The 22406-nt window shown below is 48.5% G+C and overlaps 9 protein-coding genes across 9 annotated transcripts; 3 read left to right on the top strand and 6 right to left on the bottom strand.

The window, feature by feature from the left end:
* Positions 1–127: 127 nt before the first annotated feature.
* EDB91DRAFT_888872 (uncharacterized protein) lies at positions 128–2160 on the bottom strand. The gene is made up of 4 exons (XM_041328731.1): positions 1742–2160; positions 1604–1680; positions 1009–1554; positions 128–951 (listed from the first exon to the last, which is right to left on the bottom strand). The coding sequence occupies exons 1-4, from the start codon at positions 1880–1882 to the stop codon at positions 366–368; spliced, it is 1350 nt and encodes a 449-aa protein (XP_041171912.1). The 5' UTR covers positions 1883–2160; the 3' UTR covers positions 128–365.
* Positions 2161–3663: 1503 nt separating this feature from the next.
* EDB91DRAFT_1086337 (uncharacterized protein) lies at positions 3664–5462 on the bottom strand (the record flags this gene model as incomplete). The annotated part of the gene is made up of 11 exons (XM_041316030.1): positions 3664–3712; positions 3744–3776; positions 3854–3894; positions 3958–3978; positions 4158–4260; positions 4527–4666; positions 4722–4835; positions 4880–4956; positions 5163–5215; positions 5259–5362; positions 5406–5462. The coding sequence occupies 11 exons, from the start codon at positions 5460–5462 to the stop codon at positions 3664–3666; spliced, it is 792 nt and encodes a 263-aa protein (XP_041171911.1).
* A 386-nt stretch (positions 5463–5848) lies between these two features.
* EDB91DRAFT_1315772 (histidine phosphatase superfamily) lies at positions 5849–8002 on the top strand (the record flags this gene model as incomplete). Its single annotated transcript, XM_041325168.1, has 7 exons — positions 5849–5962; positions 6019–6339; positions 6395–6523; positions 6635–6782; positions 6838–7002; positions 7055–7224; positions 7279–8002. The coding sequence occupies 7 exons, from the start codon at positions 5849–5851 to the stop codon at positions 7576–7578; spliced, it is 1347 nt and encodes a 448-aa protein (XP_041171910.1). The 3' UTR covers positions 7579–8002.
* Positions 8003–8868: 866 nt separating this feature from the next.
* On the top strand, positions 8869–10291 carry EDB91DRAFT_888614 (uncharacterized protein). Its single transcript, XM_041328729.1, has 3 exons — positions 8869–9380; positions 9433–9525; positions 9580–10291. Exons 1-3 carry the CDS (start codon positions 9303–9305, stop codon positions 9994–9996), a joined length of 588 nt encoding a protein of 195 aa, XP_041171909.1. The 5' UTR covers positions 8869–9302; the 3' UTR covers positions 9997–10291.
* EDB91DRAFT_888586 (uncharacterized protein) lies at positions 10115–11186 on the bottom strand. The gene is made up of 7 exons (XM_041328728.1): positions 11124–11186; positions 10863–11070; positions 10749–10808; positions 10672–10699; positions 10563–10620; positions 10337–10509; positions 10115–10283 (listed from the first exon to the last, which is right to left on the bottom strand). The coding sequence occupies exons 2-7, from the start codon at positions 10949–10951 to the stop codon at positions 10233–10235; spliced, it is 459 nt and encodes a 152-aa protein (XP_041171908.1). The 5' UTR covers positions 10952–11070; positions 11124–11186; the 3' UTR covers positions 10115–10232.
* EDB91DRAFT_888722 (uncharacterized protein) lies at positions 11050–12495 on the bottom strand. The gene is made up of 12 exons (XM_041328730.1): positions 12397–12495; positions 12216–12253; positions 12124–12162; positions 11980–12056; positions 11843–11906; positions 11780–11793; positions 11606–11714; positions 11528–11545; positions 11450–11475; positions 11366–11391; positions 11277–11314; positions 11050–11213 (listed from the first exon to the last, which is right to left on the bottom strand). Exons 1-12 carry the CDS (start codon positions 12407–12409, stop codon positions 11148–11150), a joined length of 528 nt encoding a protein of 175 aa, XP_041171907.1. The 5' UTR covers positions 12410–12495; the 3' UTR covers positions 11050–11147.
* Positions 12496–14403: 1908 nt separating this feature from the next.
* On the bottom strand, positions 14404–16612 carry EDB91DRAFT_1350272 (uncharacterized protein; the record flags this gene model as incomplete). The annotated part of the gene is made up of 17 exons (XM_041326053.1): positions 14404–14441; positions 14492–14734; positions 14786–15015; positions 15069–15126; positions 15179–15206; positions 15256–15315; positions 15370–15510; positions 15562–15577; positions 15631–15642; positions 15694–15718; positions 15795–15909; positions 15969–15994; positions 16044–16061; positions 16122–16230; positions 16297–16310; positions 16360–16441; positions 16518–16612. The coding sequence occupies 16 exons, from the start codon at positions 16610–16612 to the stop codon at positions 14681–14683; spliced, it is 1083 nt and encodes a 360-aa protein (XP_041171906.1). The 3' UTR covers positions 14404–14441; positions 14492–14680.
* Positions 16613–18026: 1414 nt separating this feature from the next.
* EDB91DRAFT_888463 (mitochondrial carrier domain-containing protein) lies at positions 18027–19478 on the top strand. The gene is made up of 5 exons (XM_041328727.1): positions 18027–18409; positions 18467–18744; positions 18801–18950; positions 19007–19223; positions 19280–19478. The coding sequence occupies exons 1-5, from the start codon at positions 18198–18200 to the stop codon at positions 19347–19349; spliced, it is 927 nt and encodes a 308-aa protein (XP_041171905.1). The 5' UTR covers positions 18027–18197; the 3' UTR covers positions 19350–19478.
* On the bottom strand, positions 18974–21806 carry EDB91DRAFT_1315760 (peptidase S8/S53 domain-containing protein; the record flags this gene model as incomplete). The annotated part of the gene is made up of 11 exons (XM_041325167.1): positions 18974–19621; positions 19680–19859; positions 19909–19932; positions 19982–20044; positions 20093–20175; positions 20234–20434; positions 20489–20605; positions 20660–20788; positions 20844–20951; positions 21000–21252; positions 21369–21806. 11 exons carry the CDS (start codon positions 21804–21806, stop codon positions 19457–19459), a joined length of 1761 nt encoding a protein of 586 aa, XP_041171904.1. The 3' UTR covers positions 18974–19456.
* Positions 21807–22406: the final 600 nt, after the last annotated feature.

The following is a 22406-nucleotide window of genomic DNA, read 5'->3' as shown; positions in this document are numbered from 1 at the left end:
CGTAGCGGTGAATTGAGGATATCGAGGTATCTGGTCATTCTATGTTAGGCGGAGATTCCTTAACGTGTGATAGCTTTCAGGAGGACTGTTGTCGTCACTTGCCAAGAATTGGCTGGAAATACGAAGGTTCCTGACAGACTAAATACAAAGTACAGGCATAACCGCCTTGAGCGATTGTCTTCCTTCTATTGATCTAAGTACCTAGGGCAGACTACAATTGAGCGAACTAGCGCGAAATATGAATTGGGCCTGTACTGTATCATGATGTAGCAACAAAAAAGAGCGAACGATAGCAAGTGTAACAGCGAACAAGCGGGTATTGGGATTCGGGCTAAACAGGATGCATAATGACGAACATAGGATGATCAAGCACCCCTCTTCACCTTCAGATGGGTCTCCTGAACGTGACGCCGCAGACAGTCGCGCCGCATGACGCGGACGCCTGGTTTGCCACGTTTACGATAGTGGCAATTTTGCCAATTGCATTCGCTTAGCGAATTTTGAGCCCCGGACAGATGATTGGACGTGAAATGGATCTTGAATGCATCTCGAGACCCTTGGAACCCGCAGGACTCGCCGTTCCCGAGAATCCAACCGCAAGAGAACACAGCGGATGCTCGGTGGGCTTCTTGAGTATGTGATTCAGGAGGGCGTGGGGGACTCTGGCGAGATTGTGAATTACTGGATGGTACCCAATATGACGGATCAGGTGCCATAGGAGGGGCTGGCTGTCTGGGTAAACTAGGACCAGGTAGTTGCGGGTCATAGGCCTGCTGCCGCGGGCCGTGGTATGCCTCAGGGTCATAGGCGAGTGGCTCAGGGTGGGAGCGGTAGGAGGATAGTTCACGGTGAGGGTGGTAGGTGGATGGTTCACGGTGGGAGCTGGAGGGTGCATCTGTGTTGGGCATTGCATTTTGAGGGGAATAAGGACTGTAGCCATTTGGATACTGCCTGTATATGGGTACTTGTAAGCAAAGTAACTACTCGTAGATGGTGGCGAGGGCATACATTGGCGGCAGATAGGATGGTTGGAGATTGGTGCCTGCCGCCGGAGTGAGCCCGACGCCGATGCTTCCTTGTGCAGAGTTGTAGTAATGGCCACCACGAAAATTTTGTGGGTTATAGAAGGGCTCGCTATAACCCCTATATTGACCCACATTGGGCGCCGGAGTATGCGTATAGCTATTTTGTGGCCGAACAATAACGTTGACCTGGGTGTGACTGTTGGGAATTGTATTGGTGGTTGGGGGGTAGTTTTGTGGTACTGTATTGTCAAATATCGCGGCAGCGTCGACCTGAATGTGGTTATTATGCGTGGAGAAAGAGGGGGATGGGTATTGCCGCTGGGTGCTAGCTGCCTGTCCGTGGTAAGAAAAATGTCCTGTCGATGGACTGCTCGAATCCACGTAGCCATTGGCAGCGTAGTTGGACGAGTTGGCGGGAGTACTGACGTTCCGTAAGTTGGAAGCGTTCATTCTGCCGGGAGAGGCAAAGCGCCTGACACTGAGGCCGCCCAATGTTGGCGATTCAGAAAAGTTAGTCCGAACTGGACAACTAGTCACGGTGTGAGATATCTGTTATGAAGATGAAGCAGTAGACTAACTTGAGGCTTGAGATCATATTCAGATGATCGTGATCTTCAAAGAATGTGAGCTCATCGTCAGGGTGTGTCATCGAGCTCTGTAGCGTTGGGTGAGATAATGATCAATGTGATGTGAAAGGATAGTATGGGAAGTCCTACCATGTCGACTACTTGGCCCACCGAAGAGGGCGCACTAAACATCGGGGTGGAGTATTGCCCGGTCGGCTCCTGAATGGCCTGGAGTGCTTGTCCCGTGGAAGAGCGACGAGGACATGCAACGAAAAATGGCGTAGATCTCATCGATTCCAGGGGGGAGTGAATAAACAAAGAAGGGAGGAAGTGGAAAAGGTCCCCGCCCTAATAAATGCATTTCCTGATACTCGCACAGGAACGCAGACCTCCGAATTGAAGTACGAGTGAAGGACCGGCCATGACCAACGCGGCCACCAGCCAACAGAATGAATCGACGCTAGAAGATATGGCCTACTGGACCAGGCCAACGTCAAATTTTTCAAGGCTGTGACGTTGTCCCAAGGATGGGGGCATCTTGGACAAAGGAGGAAATGGGCATCGCGCAGCCGTGCCATGAAAAACGGCGGGTTTTCAAAGGAATGCGTTTGGCATAGTTAATCAGGCCACCAAAAGATAGCCAATACAGGGCTGATACTAGAAATTAGGTCCCTCAACGATTGAATACTACATTGAGGAACAGCCGAAGTTGAAGTGAATGCGGCATGCCAACGCTTGATGTAGATGAATCTACTATGGCAAACTAGAGGTAACGGGAGAGTGGGAGAAAAAAAGGGATTAAAGACGCTGAGCTTTGATTATTATATACGATAAGGGCAACCGAAATGAAACGTCCGAGTGCCTTGGGCATGGGACAGGACCTCAGGCTGTCACTGAACGGTGACTGAAGTCCATCATGCATGATGTAAATAGTTGTCTGATCAGCCAATCGCTCGGATTAGCCGCCGATCAGAATAGCATAGCGGTTAGGCCCAAGGTATCCATCGATTCGTGAGGCGGGCGGGCAACTAGCACACTATGCATATGCTCAAGCTTCAAGGATCCTGAATGAAAAGATTTTAGAAGAGTTATGGGCTTTGGACCGGCAGCGTACCATTTATGGTAAAACCGTTATTATTTGTCCCGCGAATAAGGTTATTACCAACCCAGCGTCTATACTCAGTACTCGCCTGCTTCGCCGCGGCAAGCAAACGACAATGTCTATGACCTGTTTCGGTTAGCAACGACCGATGATTTGTTCCTGGTGCCAGTGCGTTTATCCTTTCCTATGGAGAGGACAAACCGACATAACGATTATTTCTTGATTTAGGACTCATGGGCGACAACTCGACGAACAGTCGATAACAGTCAATCAAGAAGCGTCGATCATTGGCAAATCATTTAATAATACTGTTCATAGATCTCCAGCGCACAGACGTCGTGACTCGTCATTGCCCATCAACTTCGCTGATTCTATGTCACGTTGTTAAATCGGTTGATCGGGAAGAACAGAGTCAATAATGTTGGAAAAATGTTCAAATACATTTGTGTCTGCAGTCTAGCTACTTACATAAGTGAATGGTTGAGTGGAGGGATGTGCGAAATGTGTGTACATACATTGCAAATTTGAGGTCAATAGGTACAGGCAATTCGCAGAGGTTGTGATCGATTGATCGTGTTATCGATGACCTCTGTTGATGGTTGTCAAAGTCCAACCTAGGAGCAATAAGGCAAAGCCTCAAGAGAGCAACCTACTGGAAGCCGCAGTAGCAGCGACCAACAGCGATGCCCGTACGCGTCATGTCAAGATTGGAAGTTTACACGACGAAAGCCTAAGCCACTACCTTTCTAGCAACAGATGGGCTCAGCCTAGAACATGTAGAGCCTCAAGAAGTCGTGGAAAAAGCCACGGTCAGGGAAGCGTCATATGAGAGCACGGGCCGCAGTTTGAACTATACAAGACAGGCCTGAGCCAAAGGAAAGGAAAGTTTTATGTCGTGTCTTCGACGAAGCTGGAGACCCGAGATCTACGCAGAGAGAGGTCATGAAGAGGTAACAACATAGATCGGTACCTAAATGTGAGCTGTCTGCCCCTCGATGTCCATTCGGTCACCCGGTGGCCTGCGGTTACAGTGGCGATGGCTAAACTTACCTTCTTGCCAGTGAAGGCCAACGTTCAAATGAGCTATTGAGATTTTTCATAGGCCTCAGTCCTGGCAAGGAGAAAGTTAGTACTACGCGCTTTATCCATCTTAGATTGACCTGAAGAGCGTTGGCTGTTGTTCTATAAGTACCGCAGTGGACTTGAAATTACATTATTAAACCATGTATTACATAATATGTATTCTTACATAAGCTCTAAGTACCTGCATGTTGTTAACACTGGACTGTCGACATCGATACATGATGGCGCGTATGATTCATGTATACCTCGCTGGTGCTCACCCTGCTTCAATTATACGGGGTTATTAGGTTCATTGGTTTTCTAACATTCACCCAGTTCCTGTTCATCGATTATATTTCCGTCCCTCACTGCTTGGACTAGTGGGATATTTTCCTGGCTCACCGGCTCGCCAGTGATATCGATGCTCGAGACCCGCTGTTGGTCCGATGTCCATATGCCCCGTAAAACAATTTCCGACCTTGTTTGGTACCCAGCGCCCACGATTCTGTCGTTCATGAAGTTCGGCGAAACAGACAACTTTGGAGGGTCTCAAGTTAGACATTATTCACTCTCGAAACGACCCTGTTTAAGGTTGATAGCCCACGAGACTCCTTCGAAAGGAGGAGTTCGGTGTCTTGCTGAGAGCACATGAAAAAGACTGCCGCACAGCGCTAGCGCTCATCGTCCTTGCCCATACGGTTCCAGTTCATGCGTGATCACTCATTCACTCACTCACGATAGAACCGAAATGAAACCATACCGCGGTCTTACCGGGACTTCGATATTATTTCGAGAGGTGAGGCGAGACATTCGAGTTTATCTTCGAATGTGACTTTGGTTTCATGTAGGGAAGTAGCCCAGCTCGCGATGACTATGCTAACGTTCAGTGACGGTGCGTCTTCGCGTTCATCCTGTATCGTGATGGGTCGGTTCTCGATTTCCCGTATGATCATGGGCGATACATACGCAACTTGTGCTGCGTCTTTCAACGTGGCACTTTTTCATGCACGCGGCGAAGTGGCCCTCCCTCGCGATCGCCTTCTTATCATGATATATCTTCGTGATTGACTCTGCTTTCTCCTATGGGCGTGAGCAAGAATACATGTCCATTGTCCTAGACTAACCATGAGGCTGCCATTGATTGGACATTGTCTTTTGCACGTAAAAAGGATATTAATGTTACGCGTGTCCAGCTGCATGCCTACAATATTAATGGTTTCAAGTTATCTAATCCTTTGGTGTGGGCAGCATGCTTTTCATTTCTGGGGTGTTGCCTAGCATATGTTCATGACTTCTCCGGTGATTGATATCTACCCTGTACTAGGTTTGGCCAATTTAAGATCCCCTGTTCAGCGCTAGCGCTCATTAACGATATTTGCCTCTATTCTGCTGTGTAAACCCTTCTACCTAAGGACTCTTCTTTGTACTGCTTTGCAACTGGGTGAACCTTTCGTGATCGCCTATATCAGTGTTTGCAGTGTGCGAACGACCGATGGAAAGCACTCCGTGGTCTTAAGGGGGCTCAGCCTGACTCGTGGTAGTGGCGAGGCCGGATCAGGCTGTCCATCTTGAAGCTTGAAGCTCGGAGTCGACCCAGAACGTGTACACTGTACAGAAAAATGGAGTTTCATCCCCATCACAATCAATCACCCGTAGGTTGACCTCTTCATGATCCCCCCTGACTATCTTATTGCCCCCAAAGAGCATAATATCTACGTTAAGGCCACGATGTTGGCATCATGGCATTCCGGCAGAACGGCGACCTCTTTATCCGCACAGAAGGCTCAACTTGTTCGAGCTTTGAGCTTGCCCACTTGCAGTCAGAAGCTAATGTATGCATGCACTTTTCAATTTACAATCATGGCCATGCTCACCGTGAGCTTCTGTGCATTGGCTCCGTGCTGTTCCCTCCTTGCGTTTTCCAGGCCTCCACCTTGATGTGATCTACATCGCTTAAGCATGTGCAAGGCCGCTGGCAAGCGCAGGGGCTGCTATGCTACCAGGATTTAAGGACGAGGACGCTAACAGTCTCAACACTGCAGCACTCCTCTCCAATTCCTCAGCTCTTACCGACTACCTACTCCCAAACCAACATGACCGACGTTCTTGGTGTTCTTGTTATCGCCCGCAACGGTGACCGCACGGAGTACTACCAAGACCCCAAGACCTATGAGGGCTCCTACACCGAAAGCACTGCCCTCGGTGCTGTAAGTCACTAGTATGCGGCTCGCAAGTTCCCTAGTTGATGTTGCCTGCATTACAGGCCGAGTCCCACCAGCTTGGCGCCTTCCTTCGCTCGGTCTACATGACCTCGTCTTCTCCTTCATACATCGCGGACATGAAGACCGACCTCGTGGACACCCATGAGGTCCACGTCCATGCCAAGGCCGGCGGTGAGGGTACCGTCATCTTTGACTCTGCTATCGCCCTCCTCCAGGGTCTTTTCCCTCCCAACCCTGCCAACAAGATCGTCCTTGCAAATGAGACCACCGTCGTTGCTCCTCTTGGCGGGTACCAGTACGTTCCCATCGAGACCGTTGAGCCCGGTAACGACAGGTCCCTTGAGCCTTGGACTGACTGTCCGGTAAGCAGTACAAGGCTTCCAACCCGGGAAACTGTGATCTCACTATGACCTGCAGGCTTTCGAGCAGCACATCTCCAGCGTCTACTCGTCCTCTGAGTTCAAGGAGACCGCAAAGGCCGCTGGTCCTTTCTTCGGTGCTGTCAGGGACTACGTTTTCGGCCGACCTACTACTCTCGAGAATGCGGTAGGTTACACCTCTTGTTCTTTGATGCAACTGCTGATCACCTCTATGATTTAGTGGAACGTGTGTAACTCTCTAATATAGATTGCTGATGTCGGGCTGAACTTCATCTAGATCTGGGACTATGTCTCGACTGAGCTCTCCCACAACAAGACCTACGCTCACCGCCTTCCCCCCACCTTGGTTGAGCAAGCTCGTGGTTTCGCCAACTACCACGAAAACGCCGTCTTCTCGGACAAGGATGTCGGTGGCATTGGTAACCGTGAGTCGATTTCGATTCGCGCACGCTGCTCACCACTAATCCTATCGTCATTCAGTGGCTGGCCGCACGATTCTCCACACGATCTTGAGCTCCCTCCAACGAATTGCGTTCAACGGTGACCCTCTGGCGTTCCTCCTCGTCGAGACCTCGTACCAGCCTTTTATCTCCCTGTTCCACATGCTCGAGATGACCAAGGAGAACCCCGAGCTTGCCGGTATCCGTGCGTATGATCTCACTTCAATGTATGTAGTCAATTGACGCAACGACTGAAGCCGACTACGCTTCTGCTCTTGCCTTCGAGCTCCGTCGCGGACCTGCCCCTGAAGACCGTGACTTCATCAGGATCAAGTTCAAGAACGGCACCAATGGCGATTTCGAGACCCATCACGCTTTCGGCCACAAGTCTGACATTGCTGCAACTGAATTCATCTACAGGATCGAGGTACGCAGTATGCTAGTTTCTATTGAACGCCCTAATTTAATGCTACTATTCCAGAACTATGCCATTTCCAGCCAGAAGCAATGGGCCGCTGCTTGCAGCTCAGGTCTTGAGGATGACTGGCTCCACATTGGCTCCCAGAACGCGATCTCCAGCACCGTCTTTTCTATCCTGGCTGCTGTCTTCCTCCTTGGCATGTTCATCCTCTCCAAGTTCGTCAAGAGCGCCCGTGCCAAGGTCCAGAAAAGCCGCCTCCGCCTTGCTGACGATGAGGTGAGTCAGTCGCACCTACCTCAGAGCCAGTACCCCAATTATGGAACCCTTTCCAACGTCGGTCCTGGTATCGTGCCTTTCTGAATCGTGCTAACAAATTGTCATTTCCTCTTTCTTCAGAACATCATTGCTCAACCCGCTCCCATGAGTGAGAAGCAGCGCCTTCCCTTGTAAGCGCTGGTCTAGTAGCAGTCGGAGAGGTTGAACAATATCTTCACTACTGAATCTACGCATCAGTTTCTTCTTTTGTTGGCAATTTGGCTCGTATCGCATTGCTTCACGGATTCTTATCACATTTCTTTCTTGTTTGCATTATGACTGCTATGTAGTTTATTGTGTAAGACAGGCCCTGGCCCTGTTCCTGTTCGAATACGTTTTCTCGATTTGTGCGATCTTCTTTTATGTCTGAGAGCAAAGCTTAGGGCAAGCCAAAGGTACATTGGATCTGTGTATCACAGGCAATTCTGCAACATAAAACACTGTTCTCACCGGTCCAGGCATCACCGGCACTAGGAGCTCAACCTCCGAGTCGCAAGATTTCCTGTATGAACACAGGCTTTTCGACGCCAATCAGTGGGTTCTCTCTGTTATTGTCCAAGCATCCGAAAGTCATACATCTCATATTATTATAATTTATTATAAGTGCTGCTCGATTCTAAAAAGTGCGATGACAAACGAGGACAACTTCGAAATTTCAAATTCGGTTCTGAGTTCTGGTGGCTGTGCTAATAGCCATGTAGGTTGTTTTGTTCGCAAATTTCGCATCTCACACTTCCCGCCGCCATCAGCATGACCGACACTGAGCGCGTCTCTCAGAGTCTCTGTCGCAGGGGAGCATGTATGATAAATTTCAACGTCCGTAAGTGGTTTCCCAAGCATTCAGTTTTTCATGTTCTTTCACTTTGTCTGATGAAACCGGTGTATCCATTTCTCACTTGACGCGAGGTCATTGGACGCTCGTGTATGATCGAATTTCTTGCTCACCAGCAAGATCGATGATCTTCTCTCTGAATTATGTTCATTCTCTTACATCTATGTGTTGATGAGTTGATACTGACGAGCCTTCGTTAGCCTAGTGATCACAGGTCCGGATCATGATCATCTCAGTGACAGTGACTCAGGGCAAACGTGCCTATCGTCCCAGCATATACGTACAAATATATCTGGTTGTGGTGCGGGTGTGGCAGTGATTCAGAGTTTATGGTGTCCTTCTTCTCCGCGGCACTGTATGCTTGTTCTGGCATCTGCTGGATTTTAGCTTGCTATAGATGTGTACACTATAGTTGATTTTTCGCATTCACTGTAATTTGCACCACTTGAGCCCTGCCGTGGCCAGTGCCAGTACACCTCGGCTACCCTTCGAAGCAACTCTCTCGCCTGCATGTTTGCCTGTCGGCCATGAGGGTTCTGGCTCAGATTTCTTGCCCTACACCACGTTGTTTCCCCACATTTGGCAAGCTAACCAATAAACGGAGGTCCATTCTTATCCTTGCCTGATACACGAGGCAGGGTAACCGGTTCCGCGTGCCCTCGAAGACCGGCTACATATAGCTATTAGCGACTATATGTGCGATCCATTCTATCGAGTCATCTATTCCCTACACCCAGCACCGGTTTTCTGTGCTCATATCTCCTACATTTACGCTCGTGTCTTCTGGCATTTTACAACAACTACACGATGGATATCGACATGGACTCTCCAGTCGGTCCGGTGATCGTGACGGACTACAATGAATCGCACAGCCACGGAATTGCAGTGAGATAACGTTTACGCCATCAGTCCTCAGAAGCAGGTTCTAACGCTCGTTATGTTGCAGGTATATGGCGCTGAGTTCGACCTTTGTGAGCTCCTACAAACACTGACCCTGTCGAAAGGCAAGACCAAGGTAAGAAATGTTCCTCCCGTCACACATAAGCTTGACTCCGCAATGGAGATAGGCTCCCGAAAACGATCCAACAGTCCCTGTTGTCCCCTATGCCTTGCAAAGGGGAAGCGAGGACGCTGCAAACACAGAGGATCCGGCGTACCACGTGAGTGCAACCTAGATCATTCTGATTCCCGCCACTGAATTACGACTCATCTAGTCCGACGCGGAATCATCAAGTTCAAAGTCCAGCTCATGCGACCTCACCACCACCACCACCACCACCCACCTGCCCACCTCCTCTATGATAGTCCCACCCTCCCCACTCCCCGCATGCCACTTCCTCCAGTCCATACTCGCTTCACTCGCCCCAGAATCCCACGTCCTCTCTCCATCCCCTTACCCCTACCCCATGTCATCGCAGTTCCGCACGACGGGAGGCGAATATCTGGACATGATTCTCACCCATCGCGCCCTGCTCAGCGCATTTCCCCCTGCACACAGAGGCTGTGCAGTGGCCTTGCAGGAAATAGCAAGAGCAGTAGAGGTGAGGGCGTGGCGGGCCGATCGTGAATCAGACGCCGAGGCAGTGGCAACCCTGAGGCAGGAAGCCTATCTGACTTCCGCATGGCTCTAAAGAGTCAGTATCATTATGCGCTGCAGGGCAGCGCGTCTGTACACTTTAAGTGCTATATATAGCACGTGTCCAGAGTACTTACTTCATGTATTGGATTAAAGACACCACATGTAATTATGTGCACATCAAACAAGTTTCCAATCCTCCTCCCTATGTAGTGCAACCGGGCACACATCGATAATTTACTAGGAAACTCCTTTGGTGTCGTGTCTCGTAACAAGATGGATAGAAAATTCTCATTGATCCACGAAAGACTCCTTCACCACCGTCACCAAAATCTGGGGTGGCTAAAGCGTGTTATTTAGTGCTCTCCTACCATCAATAACGCAATGGCAAGCACCTGTTCAACATGTTTATCGACTAAACTCCTCCGATATGCCAGGAGTGTCTCGTCTTGCGATGCCTTGCACAGCCCAATGCTGAGGGAGCTGGAGTCGGGAGAATTGATAGTGGCCGCGTTAGACTGCGTGTAGTATCGCGCATTCAGGAGTGCGATGTACGAGTTGACATATACTTGAAACGGTACCGCAGGTCAGCACGATCCTTGGAGAATGCTTTGTTCATACATTTAGCCACTATAAATTCAACACCCAAGAAGATGAAGCTGTACGGAATCAAAGTGTACTGTAGGTTTCACTCAGAAACGAGACGGACGGTACAACAAGGTAACCTCACCGTAATGATAACTGCTATTGAACATATACTGCACAACATATAAGTCGATATATAGAGCGAGCTGAGAGGAGGCATACCTTGTTAAACAACCAGTATCAATAGTGTAATGTATGAGCTTTGTGATGAAGGAATCAATTCTAAGTAGCCATGGTAGTATGTCAAATCCTGACAGTGAATGGACTGCTCCTTACCTGGGGAACTCAGTGCAGGAGGTAGCGAGCAGACAACATAGCGAGGATGCGATAAGCGCATCGAGAGCAGCAGCCGTGCAAAAAGCCATGAATATTGCCCACTTCGTTTCAGCCAAATCCGCGAAGGAAGAGTGCTGATATCTACTTCTCGTTAGCACTTCCTGATGTTAGGGAGAACGTCGTTTCACTCGCATCATACCAACGAGGGCTGTCAGTAGGTTAAATGATGAGCCAACAATGGAAGTACTATCAAACTCTCACATATGCTAACGCCTGAAGAGATTTTCAACGATCAAGCGTACAGTGTTTCCAGGTGACAGACTCGCCTAAACTTGCGACAATGACTATGCTCTAATAGCAGATCAACAGAATGAAATGCCAAGGCTAGGATATAGATGTCGATGGAAAACCCACCACTATTATAAGGAAAGGGCTTGCTCGGTCTTTGCTAACTAGGTTCATCGCATGAGTCATAGAAAATCCATTGACAGAGGACGACATACTTGTCCATATGCGATGACAATACAGACTATGGACCAAGAAAGCATTATTTGAGTATTGCAGATAGCTATGCACATCGAACTCACAGATGTACTCCAGAAATGATGAGAACCTGTGAAGTGCGTGATTGAGGCGAACCACAAAGCTTAGGAAATATAACTTACGTTTAATAGTGCCTGAAGCTGCACGGCTCCCTCAATATGATAGTAGATGTTGCACGAAGGGCCAAAGTAGGAACTCACTTTGAAACTCCATACAACTTCTGTGAGCGCAATGACGTTCGCGTAGTTACTTACCAAATAATAATAGACGTAATGGATGCTAAACGCCAGGTGCAGAGCATCAAGTGTCCTGAAAGTTCAGGGTACGGTATAATCTCGACGTGCTTGATAATTGCCACTTGAAGGGAAACCTACCAAAGCCAGATGACCTGACGTAGTATCAACAACAGAACCGACAAGAAGGCAGTATGGACGTACGACCCCTTTGCTCGTGTGCGTCTGAAAGTATATACAAGCTTGAACGTTGGTTAGACCGAATAGACTGTTCCGTGAGATATGTCACGACAGGAAGTGTTCAGCCTTGTCTGCATAGTAAGCAAATGTATCTTACTCACAGTGCTGAAAGGATGACCCCCCAAAAAAGTGCTCTATATGTGTCCCCGAGGTCAAGTCCTGATTGTGGGACAAGATCCTGCGTTGAAGCAGACATTTCAGTTATCGACTGAGCCAAAGCGCCAGTTGAAACATAGCAACTGTACTCCATATGTATACAATGAGAGCGAGTACCACATTGCCATCTGTTGCGTGATGAATTCTGGTGCTGGCAATCCTACTGCCAGCATATCCTCACCGGGAGATATCGTAAGGATTCTAAATGGAATGGATGACCTTATTGAGAATGCTTGTCAGTTCGACTGGATCGTACACGGCCCGAAAGGTCGAAGAGATGAAGCTACTGGATATTCGCACCCGAACCAACCGTGATTTATACCTAATGTGACCTTCGCAAGCTAATGTAATACGGCACTTACCCGGACCGGCCATTTCAAAGATGTCGCTCAGAAAGTAGGGTCTTACACCTCTCTGCGGACACTTGCACAATGTTGTAGATCGCTGAGTTGAAATTCTGTGCCCACATTGAAAGCCCAGTCATTCCCGTGAAGGATGTCTCAGGCACTTTCTGCACCTGTGAAGTGCCACCTTGTGTCGGCGGAATGTCATAACCTAGTCGAGATTCTGAATGCACAGGTCAGCCTGGTGTATAGGTACTCTGGTTTGGACACTCCCTCGTCTTTATCAGTAATTCAACGACAGGGAGTAGAAGCGTACAGCAAAGAGATTGCCTTCTGCAAATCAGAGACCCTTGTCGACAGAACAAGCATCAGCATGTCTGAGTAGTGCGATCAAATCAAAACAGGGGCCTGGAGGTTGTGCTGGCTCCGAATTCTTATCCCACCCTCCAAGGTCATGGATAGCATCCGCAACCTTGGACCCACCCGACTTGTGTAATCGTAGTGTTCGGGAACCTCAAGTTGAGCTTGGCGATCGAACTATCATCGAATACCAGGCCAGAAGGTGAGCAACATGCGTACTAATTGTAAAAGAGAACATTCGGCGAAAGGAATTACTCAAGAATTACCGGTGACCTAGACTTGACAAACAACATTTGAATTGTGCTCGCCCAGTCCCCGATCGCTGTCGTCAGTACTTTTCTCGCTGGTAACCATATTGTGCTTACTGTCGAGTTCCCCGTTGTTCTCCGGTTGTTCGACTCGTAGGGTACGTGATGTCGCCGAGAGCTTTCATGTTGCTCTCCCTATGTCAGCGCTATAAATTTTCTAGCACAATATCATGAAGAGAAATGCCATGTTGACCAATTCGTTAGGCGACAAGACTCGAAAGTAGTCACCTTATTTCACCCATTTCCCTCAGGGATTTGTCCCGGCATGGTTATTTCTCTCCCAACCCGGCTGAGGACAACTTCTTGCCCTGTCGCGTCCGGGAACTGTGTGGCGAGATGAATTTGTCCCTTGTGCATCGTTCTGTTGATCCTACCAACATTCGAGTGATAATGTAGCACCGATGCGCACCGGGAACGTTCCTCGTGCTGCCGACCTGCCTGTTATTCGATTGAATGCAGAATTGAACCAAGAAAAACAAGAGAAAAAGTTCAGTGTCGACGGCGAGAGAATCGTCATACTTTCATACTTTGCTGCCAGGGGTTGATCCAGAAGGACGGAGTAGTTGGAGGACCCAACGTCGGAAGACCTGTTCCAGATATGAAAACATTTACTACTTGCAACTCAAGAATGAATAAACAAGGTCGTCCTCCCCAAGTCCTCCCAAGTTACTGTCCTTAGTAGTTCTGTATCCCATTCGTGTTACTGACTGTAGCAAGTTCAACGAGCAAACTAAATAGTAAGCATGTGCTTGATTAGTACCGAGCCGCTCACATAGTATCATATTGGAAGGTTGTCTTCGCTGTAGCGGGTGGCCTCAGCCTAAACATGTGTACCCGGCGGGGCCTCTGCAGAAAGAAAACTGACGACTAGCAGTTGGTAGACTTGAGAGACCCCAACAATCAGACGGTCGTTCCTTTGTTAATGAGCTCAGAAGAGGTTCATGTAATAAATACTAGTGTGAATTCGGAAAACCGTCATGATCGTCTCACGACGTGACGAAGAAATTCGGAAGAATACATGTGATTATTTTTACCCGCACTGTTATGTAAAACGCTTGTGCGGATTACAGGTTCTCTCTTCCCAACATCCCAAACTCGACTATCTTAGGACCTTCGTCTAAATATAGGGCTGGCTTGGGGAGACTAAAACTCCACTATCATGAGCAGCGTTCTACAGACTACCGCCTTTCGTTCAGGCAGCATCAGGCTCGCTAAGCACAGCGAATGCCAATGTGCTAACCTGGTACCCTCTCGATCTGATCACCACCCATATACAGGCAACGGAAAAGGGTAAGCACGTCCATACGCAAGCAGATCCACACCCACGGACCCGGGACTGGTATCGTTGTTTTGCGACGTCATTGGGGCGGACGCTGGTGCTACCCTGCTTTCAAGGTCAGTAGCTTCTACACCCTGCACTCAACAGTAGTTCATAATCATTTCAGCTTTCCGTGTTATATGTATATTCCTTCCTACGAGGATTTGTTGTTCGTGAAAATGGAAAATGGAAAGCAGCCATGTTATCTCTTCCTTGCAATTGGTTACGTATCAGGCGTTGCAAGCGGATTCATCACGACACCTCAAATTTCAATGTTATCTCGCAACCAGATGGACAGACAATGTCACAATTCCCACTAATCCAAAAAAGATTCCCTCTCCACCGTCACCAAAATCGACTGCCGGGGTAACTAAAGGGTGTCATTTAGTCCTCTCCCACCAATAATAACGCAACAACCGACCCTTGCAGCCCGAACAGGTCGAGTGGGAAGTACCTGCTCCACTTCACCTTCAACATGTCTACTAACCACACTCTTCCGATATGCCAGGAGTTTCTCGTCTGGCGACGCGGTGTGCCTCGTGCCGATGGATTCGCCGTGGCAGATTTGGAAGTCGGAAGAATCGATAGTATCTGCGTTAGACTGCATGTAGTATCGCGCGTTCAGGAGTGCGATGTACGAGTTGACATATACTTGAAACGGTACCGCAGGTCAGCACGATCCTCGGAGAATGCTTCGTCCATACATTTAGCCACTATAAATTCAATACACAAGAAGATGAAGCTGTACGGCATGAAAGTATACTGTAGGTGATACTCAGAGACGAGGCGGACAGCACGACAATGGTAACCTCACCGTAGCGACAGCTGCCAATGAACATATACTGCACGACATATAAGTTGATACATGGGGCGAGCTGAAAGGAGGCATACCATGTTAGACAGCCAGTATCAATGGCGTAATGTGAGAACTTTGTTATGACGGAATCAGTTCTACGTAGCCATGGAAGTATATCAGATCCTGACAGTGAATAGACTGCTCCTTACCTACGGAACCCAGGGCGGGAGGTAGCGAGCAGATAACACAGCGAGGATGCGATAAGCGCATCGAGAGCAGCAGCCGTGCCAAGAGCCATGAATATTAACCACTTCGTTTCAGCCAAATCCACGAAGGAAGAGTACTGATATCTACTTCCCGTCAGCACTTCGTTATGTTTGAGAGAACGCTATTCCACTTGCACTATAAAAACAGTGGCTTTCAGTGGGTTAAATATTGTGCCAACGATGAGAGTACTATTGGACTCTCACCTATGCCAACGCCTGAAGAGATTTTTCAACGATCCAGCGAACATTTCCAAGCGAGAGACTCACCTAACCCTGCGACACTGGCAATGCCCTAATAGCGGATCAACAGGATGAAATGCCAAGGTTAGAACATAGAGTTAGAACATAGATGCCAATGAAAAACCCACCACTATCATGAGGAAGGGTCTTGCTCGGTCTTTGCTAACTAGGTTCATCATATGCGTCATAGCAAATCCATTGATAGAGGAAGACATACTTGTCCATATGCGATGGGAATACAAACTATGGACAAAGAAACTATAACTTGAGTGTTGCAGATAACAGTTGCACACCGAACTCACAGATGTATCCCAGAAACGATGAAAACCTGTGGAGCGCGTGGTTGAGGCGAGTCACAGAGCTTAGGAAATACTTACGTTTAATAGTGCCTGAAGCTGCACGGCTCCGTTAACATGATAGTAGATGTTGCACAAAGGGTCAAAGTAGAAACTCACTTTGAAACTCCATACAATTTCTGTGAGCGCAATGACATTCGCGTAGTCGATGACCAAATAATAATAGACGTAATGGACGCTGAACGCCAGGTGCAGAGCATCAAGTGTCCTAAAAATTCAGGGATACGGTATAATTTTGACGTGCTCGATAATTGCAATTCTAAGGGATACCTACCAAAGCCAGATCACCTGACGTAGGATCAACAACAGAACTGACGAGAAGGCGATATAGACGTACGACCAGCTTAAAGAATGTTACCCTTCCGCTCGTATGCGTCTGAAAGTAGATAAAAGCTTGAACGTTGGTTAGACCGAATAGACTGTTCCGTGAGATAAGTCACGATGACAGAAAGTGCTCAGATTTATCTGCATAGTAAGCAAATGCATCTTACTCACAGTGCTGAAAGGATAGCCCCAATAAAAAGTACTCCATATGTGTCCCCGAGGTCAAGTCCTGGTCGTGGGACGAGGCCTTGCGTTAAAGAAGACATCTTAGTTGTCGACTGAGCCAAACCGCCAGTTAAAAACGTACCAACTGTACTCTATAAATATACAATGAGCGAGTACCACATTGCCATCTGTTGCGTGATGCATTCTGGTGCTGGCAGTGGGACTGCCAGCATATCCTCGCCGGGAAATATTTCAAGAAGGATTCTAAATGAAATGGATGAACTTATCGGGAATGCTTTTTCAGTCCGATGCAATCGTACACGCCACGAAAGGTCAAAGAGACTGGATGTTCAAACCTAAGCTAATTCAAACGGAATGCAGCCTTCGCAAGCAAATGTGATCTGGCAATTACGTCACACATCTCTCTGTGGACACATGCATGATGTTGTAGATCGCCGGGTTGAAATTATGTGCCTGCATTCGTCGCATTGAAAGCCCACTTATTCCTGCGACGCATGTCCCAGATATTATGGAGCGCTTTCGCATCCTGTGAAGTGCCACCCTGCGCCGGTAGAAATGGCAGAGGATGGCGCATGGTGATTCTTGCTGAGATACTGAAGCACATGTCAGCCAGTGGTATAGGCACTCTTATTTGGACAACTCCCTCGCCTTTATCAGTAATCCGAGGACAGGGAGTAAAAGTCGTGTAGCGAAGAGATTGCCCTCTGCAAACAAAAGACCCTTGTCAACAGAACAAGCATGCCTGAGTAGCACGATCAAATCAAAGCAGGAGTGGTTTGGAAGTCATACTGACACCCAATCTTTATCTCACCCCCAAAGTCGTGGATATCATCTGCAACCTTGGGCTCGAAAATGTTCTTGACTGTAATTGTGGTATTTGAGAACCTCCGAGTCGAGCTGGGCTTGGCGATCAGACTGATAGGTCGTTGGAGGACGTACCCAGTTGCGAAGATGACAAGGTCGGCTTCCACTCGCGAACCATCATCGAATACGAAACCAGAAGTGAGCAACATGCATAATTGCAAAGAGTCTGAGGACAACTGTCTCGTCGTGACTCGGAGGCGAGATGAGTTTGTCCCTTGTGCATCGTTCTGTTTTCTCACCAGCATGAGTTCAGTTACAAGGTAGCACCAATATGCACCGACGTTCCGCGTGCTGGCCACCTGCCACCGTAGCAAGTTATTCGCTCGAAGGGAGAATTGCTGGGGTCGCTCCACGGGGAACCCAGCAGGAACGTCGTGTATGTGGATAAATATTTACTACTTGGACTCAAAAATGAAAGAACGCGGCTGTCCTCTCAATGTCCTCAGTAGTTCTGTGTACTACTGAGGGTATTCGTGCCTGAAAGAAAACTGACGACCGGCAGCTGGTCACTAGTCGGGGGACTTTGGGAGGCCCCAAAGTTAGACTGGATAAGATGTTCTCCATGGCCCATAGTCATACCGAGTAGAAGAAAGACGATTGTTCTTTCTTGAATGAGAATTCGAGGTTGATGCAACGTCGAAACGAAGTTGATGTATGGTAGTTCCATACAGCGTTAGCGTCGTCTCACGATATGCGCTGGCGCTGGCATGTGATTACCACCTTGTTCGCCTGCACTACTGCTAAAGCGCTTGTGTGGTTCGCAGGTTCTGTCTTGATCAGCTGCTCCCAAACTCGACTATCATGACCAGCGTTCTACCACCTTTCGTTCAGGCAGCATCAGGCTCGCTAGGTGCAGCGAGCGCCAATGCGCTGACCTACCCTCTCGATCTCATTACAACCCGTATACAGGCCACGGAAAAGGGTACATCCATACGCAAGCAGATTCACACCTATGGACTATCATCGTTCTACGACGGCATTTGGGCGGACACCGGTGCTACCCTGCTTTCAAGGTCAGTAGCTTCTACAACTTGCGTTTAAGAATCAAGAGTAGTTCATAATCGTTTTAGCTTTCTGTATTACTACGTGTATTCCTTCCTGCGAGAATTCGTCGTTCGTGGAAATGGAAAATCGAAGGCAGCCATGTTGTCTCTTCCACAGGAGCTTGCAATTGGTTACGCAGCAGGCATTGCAAGCAGATCCATCACGACACCTCTCAATCTCGTTACGGTGCGCTTACAGACTGCTCGAATGAGCGAGGACTCCTCAGCACAAGGAGAAGCGTCGCGATTCACGGGGGTTTGTCAACAAATCCTTCGGGAAGAAGGGTTGCGTGGATTCTGGAAAGGTTTGGTTTTCATGAAGCGCTCACTCGGCTATCAGCACTTATGATAATGGCCATAGGATTCTCATCCAATTTTATCCTCTCACTCAACCCCGCGGTCACGCTCTATCTGTTCCAGCAATATAGACGAGTGATGCTCAAGGGTAAAGAACGCGCTGCGCCGCCCCCAGGCCATTCCTTCCTAGGAGGCGCGCTTGCAAATTCCGTAGGCGAGTCGCGTCTCCAATGCTGTTGTCAAACAAGTACTAACACGCGACTCACAAAGCCGTCATTATGTTATACCCACTGCTTCTCGCAAAGACTGTGGTACAAGCTTCTCGTATATCTAATTCCGCCAACAATTCATCACAGTACATTTCAATTCGATCGTCACTCCTAGGAATTTATACCGCTGGCGGATTCTTCGCCCTATACCGTGGCCTCGGGGCGCAGTTATTCAAGGGCGTACTCAGGCAAGGAACAGCTATGATGGTGAAGCAAAGGTTACTTACTTGTCCCCCTTCTATCAATACGTGTACTGAATCTATCACTCGACCAGGATTGAACAACTGGTCGTACAAGCTTACCTCAAACAGAGAGCACTGCGTCGCGTCCAATACAAGGGTTAGAGAGGCACGTATAGGTATTCCAATAAGTAGTCATTCACGTCAGCGAGGGAGGGTATGGATATAATCCGAGTCCGAGTACAGTTGAAAGTCCTCTGCGTAGAAACAGCTTACTTGAGAGCCAGCCATTTGGCAAGCAGTGAAGGAAAGTAGGGCGTCCCGAGGCCAGTGACAGGATCCCAACCTTTGGTCGCATTGAATCCCACAGTGCCACACCCCGGATTCGTTCCGTTGGTGACATCCTTAAAACCCCCTGCGAAATCAACAGAGTAGATCTTCATAAGTGTGCAATGTCAGCAGCAATTTGAAAAACAAAGGGGTGATGTGACCCACAGTAGGGTTGATGAACCCGAGCGTTGATTTACCGAGCGCGAGGCGAGCGTCGTTCACCATGGTCAAGATAGCACCGACGACAGGTGTAGATGCAGACGTTCCGTAGACGAGAGTGAAGTTACCATCAACAGCAACGGCGTAGTTCGCTCCATTGGCAGAAAGATCGGGATATGCGCGAGACTGCGACAACTCTCAGGACTGTCCTTAAGTACACTGCTAAGAAACGTACCGTTCCGGTGGAGTTGTAAATATTCTTCGAATACGAGATCGGATTAGCTACTAGGTAGTAGGTACCCTTCGACCGCTCCCTTCTGATAGTCGGGCATACCAAAGTAGTTGCTGAATCCACCGCCAGAGTAGATGATCTGCTCACACGCATTTTCGGGGGCCCATACAGACTAGCCGGGGCTGACTTGAGTGGCACCAACCGAAGTGACATATGGACATGTAGCAGGGAAGGAGGGATTGAAGATTGCACCATCTGCGGTCTGAGTACCTGCGACAACAAAATAAGTCCGGGGTTTAATGATACTATGCAAGATAATCTGCGTTACCATCGGGATTCAAACAGTACCCGTTACTGCCTGCAACACCCGAATCTCCCGAACTGTAGAGGACGGTGACGCCCAAGAGGCCGAGTTTTGCGTACTCATTGCATTGGCGAATAGCATAGGCGGCAGAGAGGTCAGCCTCGTTGTATCCGGAGGACGTGGAGATGACGTTGGCGGGCTTGACAGTTCCGCAATCCTCAGTGCCTACATTGTGCCGCGAAATATAATTAAAATATGGTAAAATATATAAAATCTTACCCGTGTATCCACCATCGGCGGTGTCAGGATAAACAGGATCCTGAGAGGGGTCATCGCCGCCGTCGTAAGTGCAATAGTCTCCATCAAGGGCATCAAGGAAGGTATTGAAAGAAGCACCTAAATGTCAGCGCAGTCAGCCTCGCATGTTGGACCTACCGGTCATCTTCATACCTTCAACTGCATCTCCAACTTGGTAAAGAGTGACGTCTTGTCCCTTTGTGACCAGGGTCATCCCATACTGGAGGTCGAGGTTAGATTCCCCATTGTAGTCAAAAGACATGTTTGTAGTCTGGAGGTAGCCTAACACGACCTACTTAGTCAGTCGCTTTCTGCGGCGAATAATTTGCAACAGTACCTCCATCTATTGAAACCATCGTAGGGGAAACACCTTCGAGACCAGTTGAAAAGTTCTTTGCGAACATATCGAGATCAGACTGGAGATAGGCCTGTGGGGTATACTCCACTTCGTGGTCGTCAGCCCCTCGCATAATTGCACGACTAGTGCACATACCAATTCCGTAACTGTTGTTTTTACCGGAGACTGGCTGATACCAAAGTCCATATAGCGTCCTCAAGCAAATTGGCGTGGTCTGCTTATCACAATCCTTGAGTTGACTGATGATGTCTTGGACTGCACCGGTCGTCTTGGGACCGCTACCCTGACCAGGTTGACCGATCGGGACTCTATTGTGTTGATTACGCTTTCGAATCTTGACATCAAAATGAATGGTCGGTGTCACAAAGTCGACATGCGGGCCGACATGCTCTGGCAAATGGTAACTGTCGCAGGCTGTAGTTAAAATTTGAAATTAGGTCGTATGGACATGAATCTAACTTGAAACTAACCGATATGTTTTGTACCCGTTTAATGATTGTAAACATGGTATTCAGCAAGCAAGAGATTTTCAGCCTCTTCGACAGTAGAAGTGACTTCGAGCCACCCCTTCGTAGGTGAGATTTTTACGCGGTGGGGTTCCACACCGCTCTCGATCAACCATGTGCGCACGGTCTCGATAGATTCGGTACTTGGCGCAAACTTGGCTGCAACCTGACCTGGAGACCAATGGTTCCCGTAATTGGGTGAGTCAGGATGCGAAACTTCGTAGAGCTGCGCTTCGATATGCTCGATATTTGGCTGGGCAAGCGCAAATCGTAAAGGAATCGAGGCAGACGGATCGAGCGTTCGCTCGCGGGTCCATCCTGCGGGTATATGTGAACGTTTTTCGTGAAGCTGCCAACGAGAGATTATGGGGTCGGCAATGGCACTAGCGGCGAGGCCAAGTGTAAATGAAAGGACTGGTAGAAGGAAAGAACGCATTGGCTGTAAGAGCAAAGGATGGTAACAAAGTAGAACTTGGTAACAGACTTAGTGATAGAAGGAGGTCATTGTTTTTATATCGGGGCCCAAGAGTGGACCAACACTAGTACTAGTTTCGGTTACATTGTGAGGGGGGGTCAATAGGCTACAATGAGTAAACGGCGTACTTATAGCTACCTTCATATCGATAGACCAGATTTCATTTTATTCCCCTTACCGCTTCTGTTTACTTGTGGAGCTCAACAAACAAAAGAGTCCCGCTCGTTACGATATTTGGGCGCGCGAAGTACCCCAAAATGGTCACTCATCCGACGCTCTGATCGGTCGGATCATCCTGACATCACTGAGCCAGTCATTCGAAGAGAAAGCCATCGCGCTAATGACCAGTTGCTAGCCCTGAGTGGAGCATGCTGAAACCTCCGAGTAACACTGAACTCGTGTCACTACGAGGAATCAGCATGGTCAATCATAAAGACAATGGTCTAGTCTAGCGGTACATCATGGCACCACAATATTGTCAATCAATATAGTCGTGCACTGTGAGAGGTGACAGACACACGTTGTCGCAGCTCAGTGACCAATATAAAGCGGACTCCGAGC

Source organism: Suillus paluster, assembly GCF_016628075.1.
Source record: "Suillus paluster strain FC165 chromosome Unknown EDB91scaffold_92, whole genome shotgun sequence".
Lineage (NCBI taxonomy): Eukaryota > Fungi > Basidiomycota > Agaricomycetes > Boletales > Suillaceae > Suillus > Suillus paluster.
The sequence above is the reverse complement of the archived record's forward strand: the minus strand, read 5'-3'. Positions and strand labels throughout refer to the sequence as shown.

Excerpts from the sequence above, each read along its gene's own strand:
- EDB91DRAFT_888872 (XM_041328731.1), bottom strand. The coding sequence starts at position 1,882 with ATGAGATCTACGCCATTTTTCGTTGCATGTCCTCGTCGCTCTTCCACG. Across the intron at positions 1,555-1,603 it reads AATATGATCTCAAGCCTCAA|TTGTCCAGTTCGGACTAACT; the intron begins GTTAGTCTACTG and ends CACCGTGACTAG. Across the intron at positions 952-1,008 it reads CCATCCTATCTGCCGCCAAT|GCAGTATCCAAATGGCTACA; the intron begins GTATGCCCTCGC and ends ACCCATATACAG.
- EDB91DRAFT_888614 (XM_041328729.1), top strand. The coding sequence starts at position 9,303 with ATGTTGCAGGTATATGGCGCTGAGTTCGACCTTTGTGAGCTCCTACAA. Across the intron at positions 9,381-9,432 it reads TGTCGAAAGGCAAGACCAAG|GCTCCCGAAAACGATCCAAC; the intron begins GTAAGAAATGTT and ends CAATGGAGATAG. Across the intron at positions 9,526-9,579 it reads CAGAGGATCCGGCGTACCAC|TCCGACGCGGAATCATCAAG; the intron begins GTGAGTGCAACC and ends CGACTCATCTAG.
- EDB91DRAFT_888586 (XM_041328728.1), bottom strand. The coding sequence starts at position 10,951 with ATGGCTTTTTGCACGGCTGCTGCTCTCGATGCGCTTATCGCATCCTCG. Across the intron at positions 10,510-10,562 it reads TGAATTTATAGTGGCTAAAT|TATATGTCAACTCGTACATC; the intron begins GTATGAACAAAG and ends TACCGTTTCAAG. Across the intron at positions 10,284-10,336 it reads TCGATAAACATGTTGAACAG|CCACCCCAGATTTTGGTGAC; the intron begins GTGCTTGCCATT and ends AACACGCTTTAG.
- EDB91DRAFT_888722 (XM_041328730.1), bottom strand. Across the intron at positions 12,163-12,215 it reads AATCCTTACGATATCTCCCG|ATGGCAATGTGGTACTCGCT; the intron begins GTGAGGATATGC and ends ATCACGCAACAG. Across the intron at positions 12,057-12,123 it reads TCTCATTGTATACATATGGA|GATCTTGTCCCACAATCAGG; the intron begins GTACAGTTGCTA and ends GCTTCAACGCAG.
- EDB91DRAFT_888463 (XM_041328727.1), top strand. The coding sequence starts at position 18,198 with ATGACCAGCGTTCTACCACCTTTCGTTCAGGCAGCATCAGGCTCGCTA. Across the intron at positions 18,410-18,466 it reads GGTGCTACCCTGCTTTCAAG|CTTTCTGTATTACTACGTGT; the intron begins GTCAGTAGCTTC and ends TAATCGTTTTAG. Across the intron at positions 18,951-19,006 it reads CGCGCTTGCAAATTCCGTAG|CCGTCATTATGTTATACCCA; the intron begins GCGAGTCGCGTC and ends CGACTCACAAAG.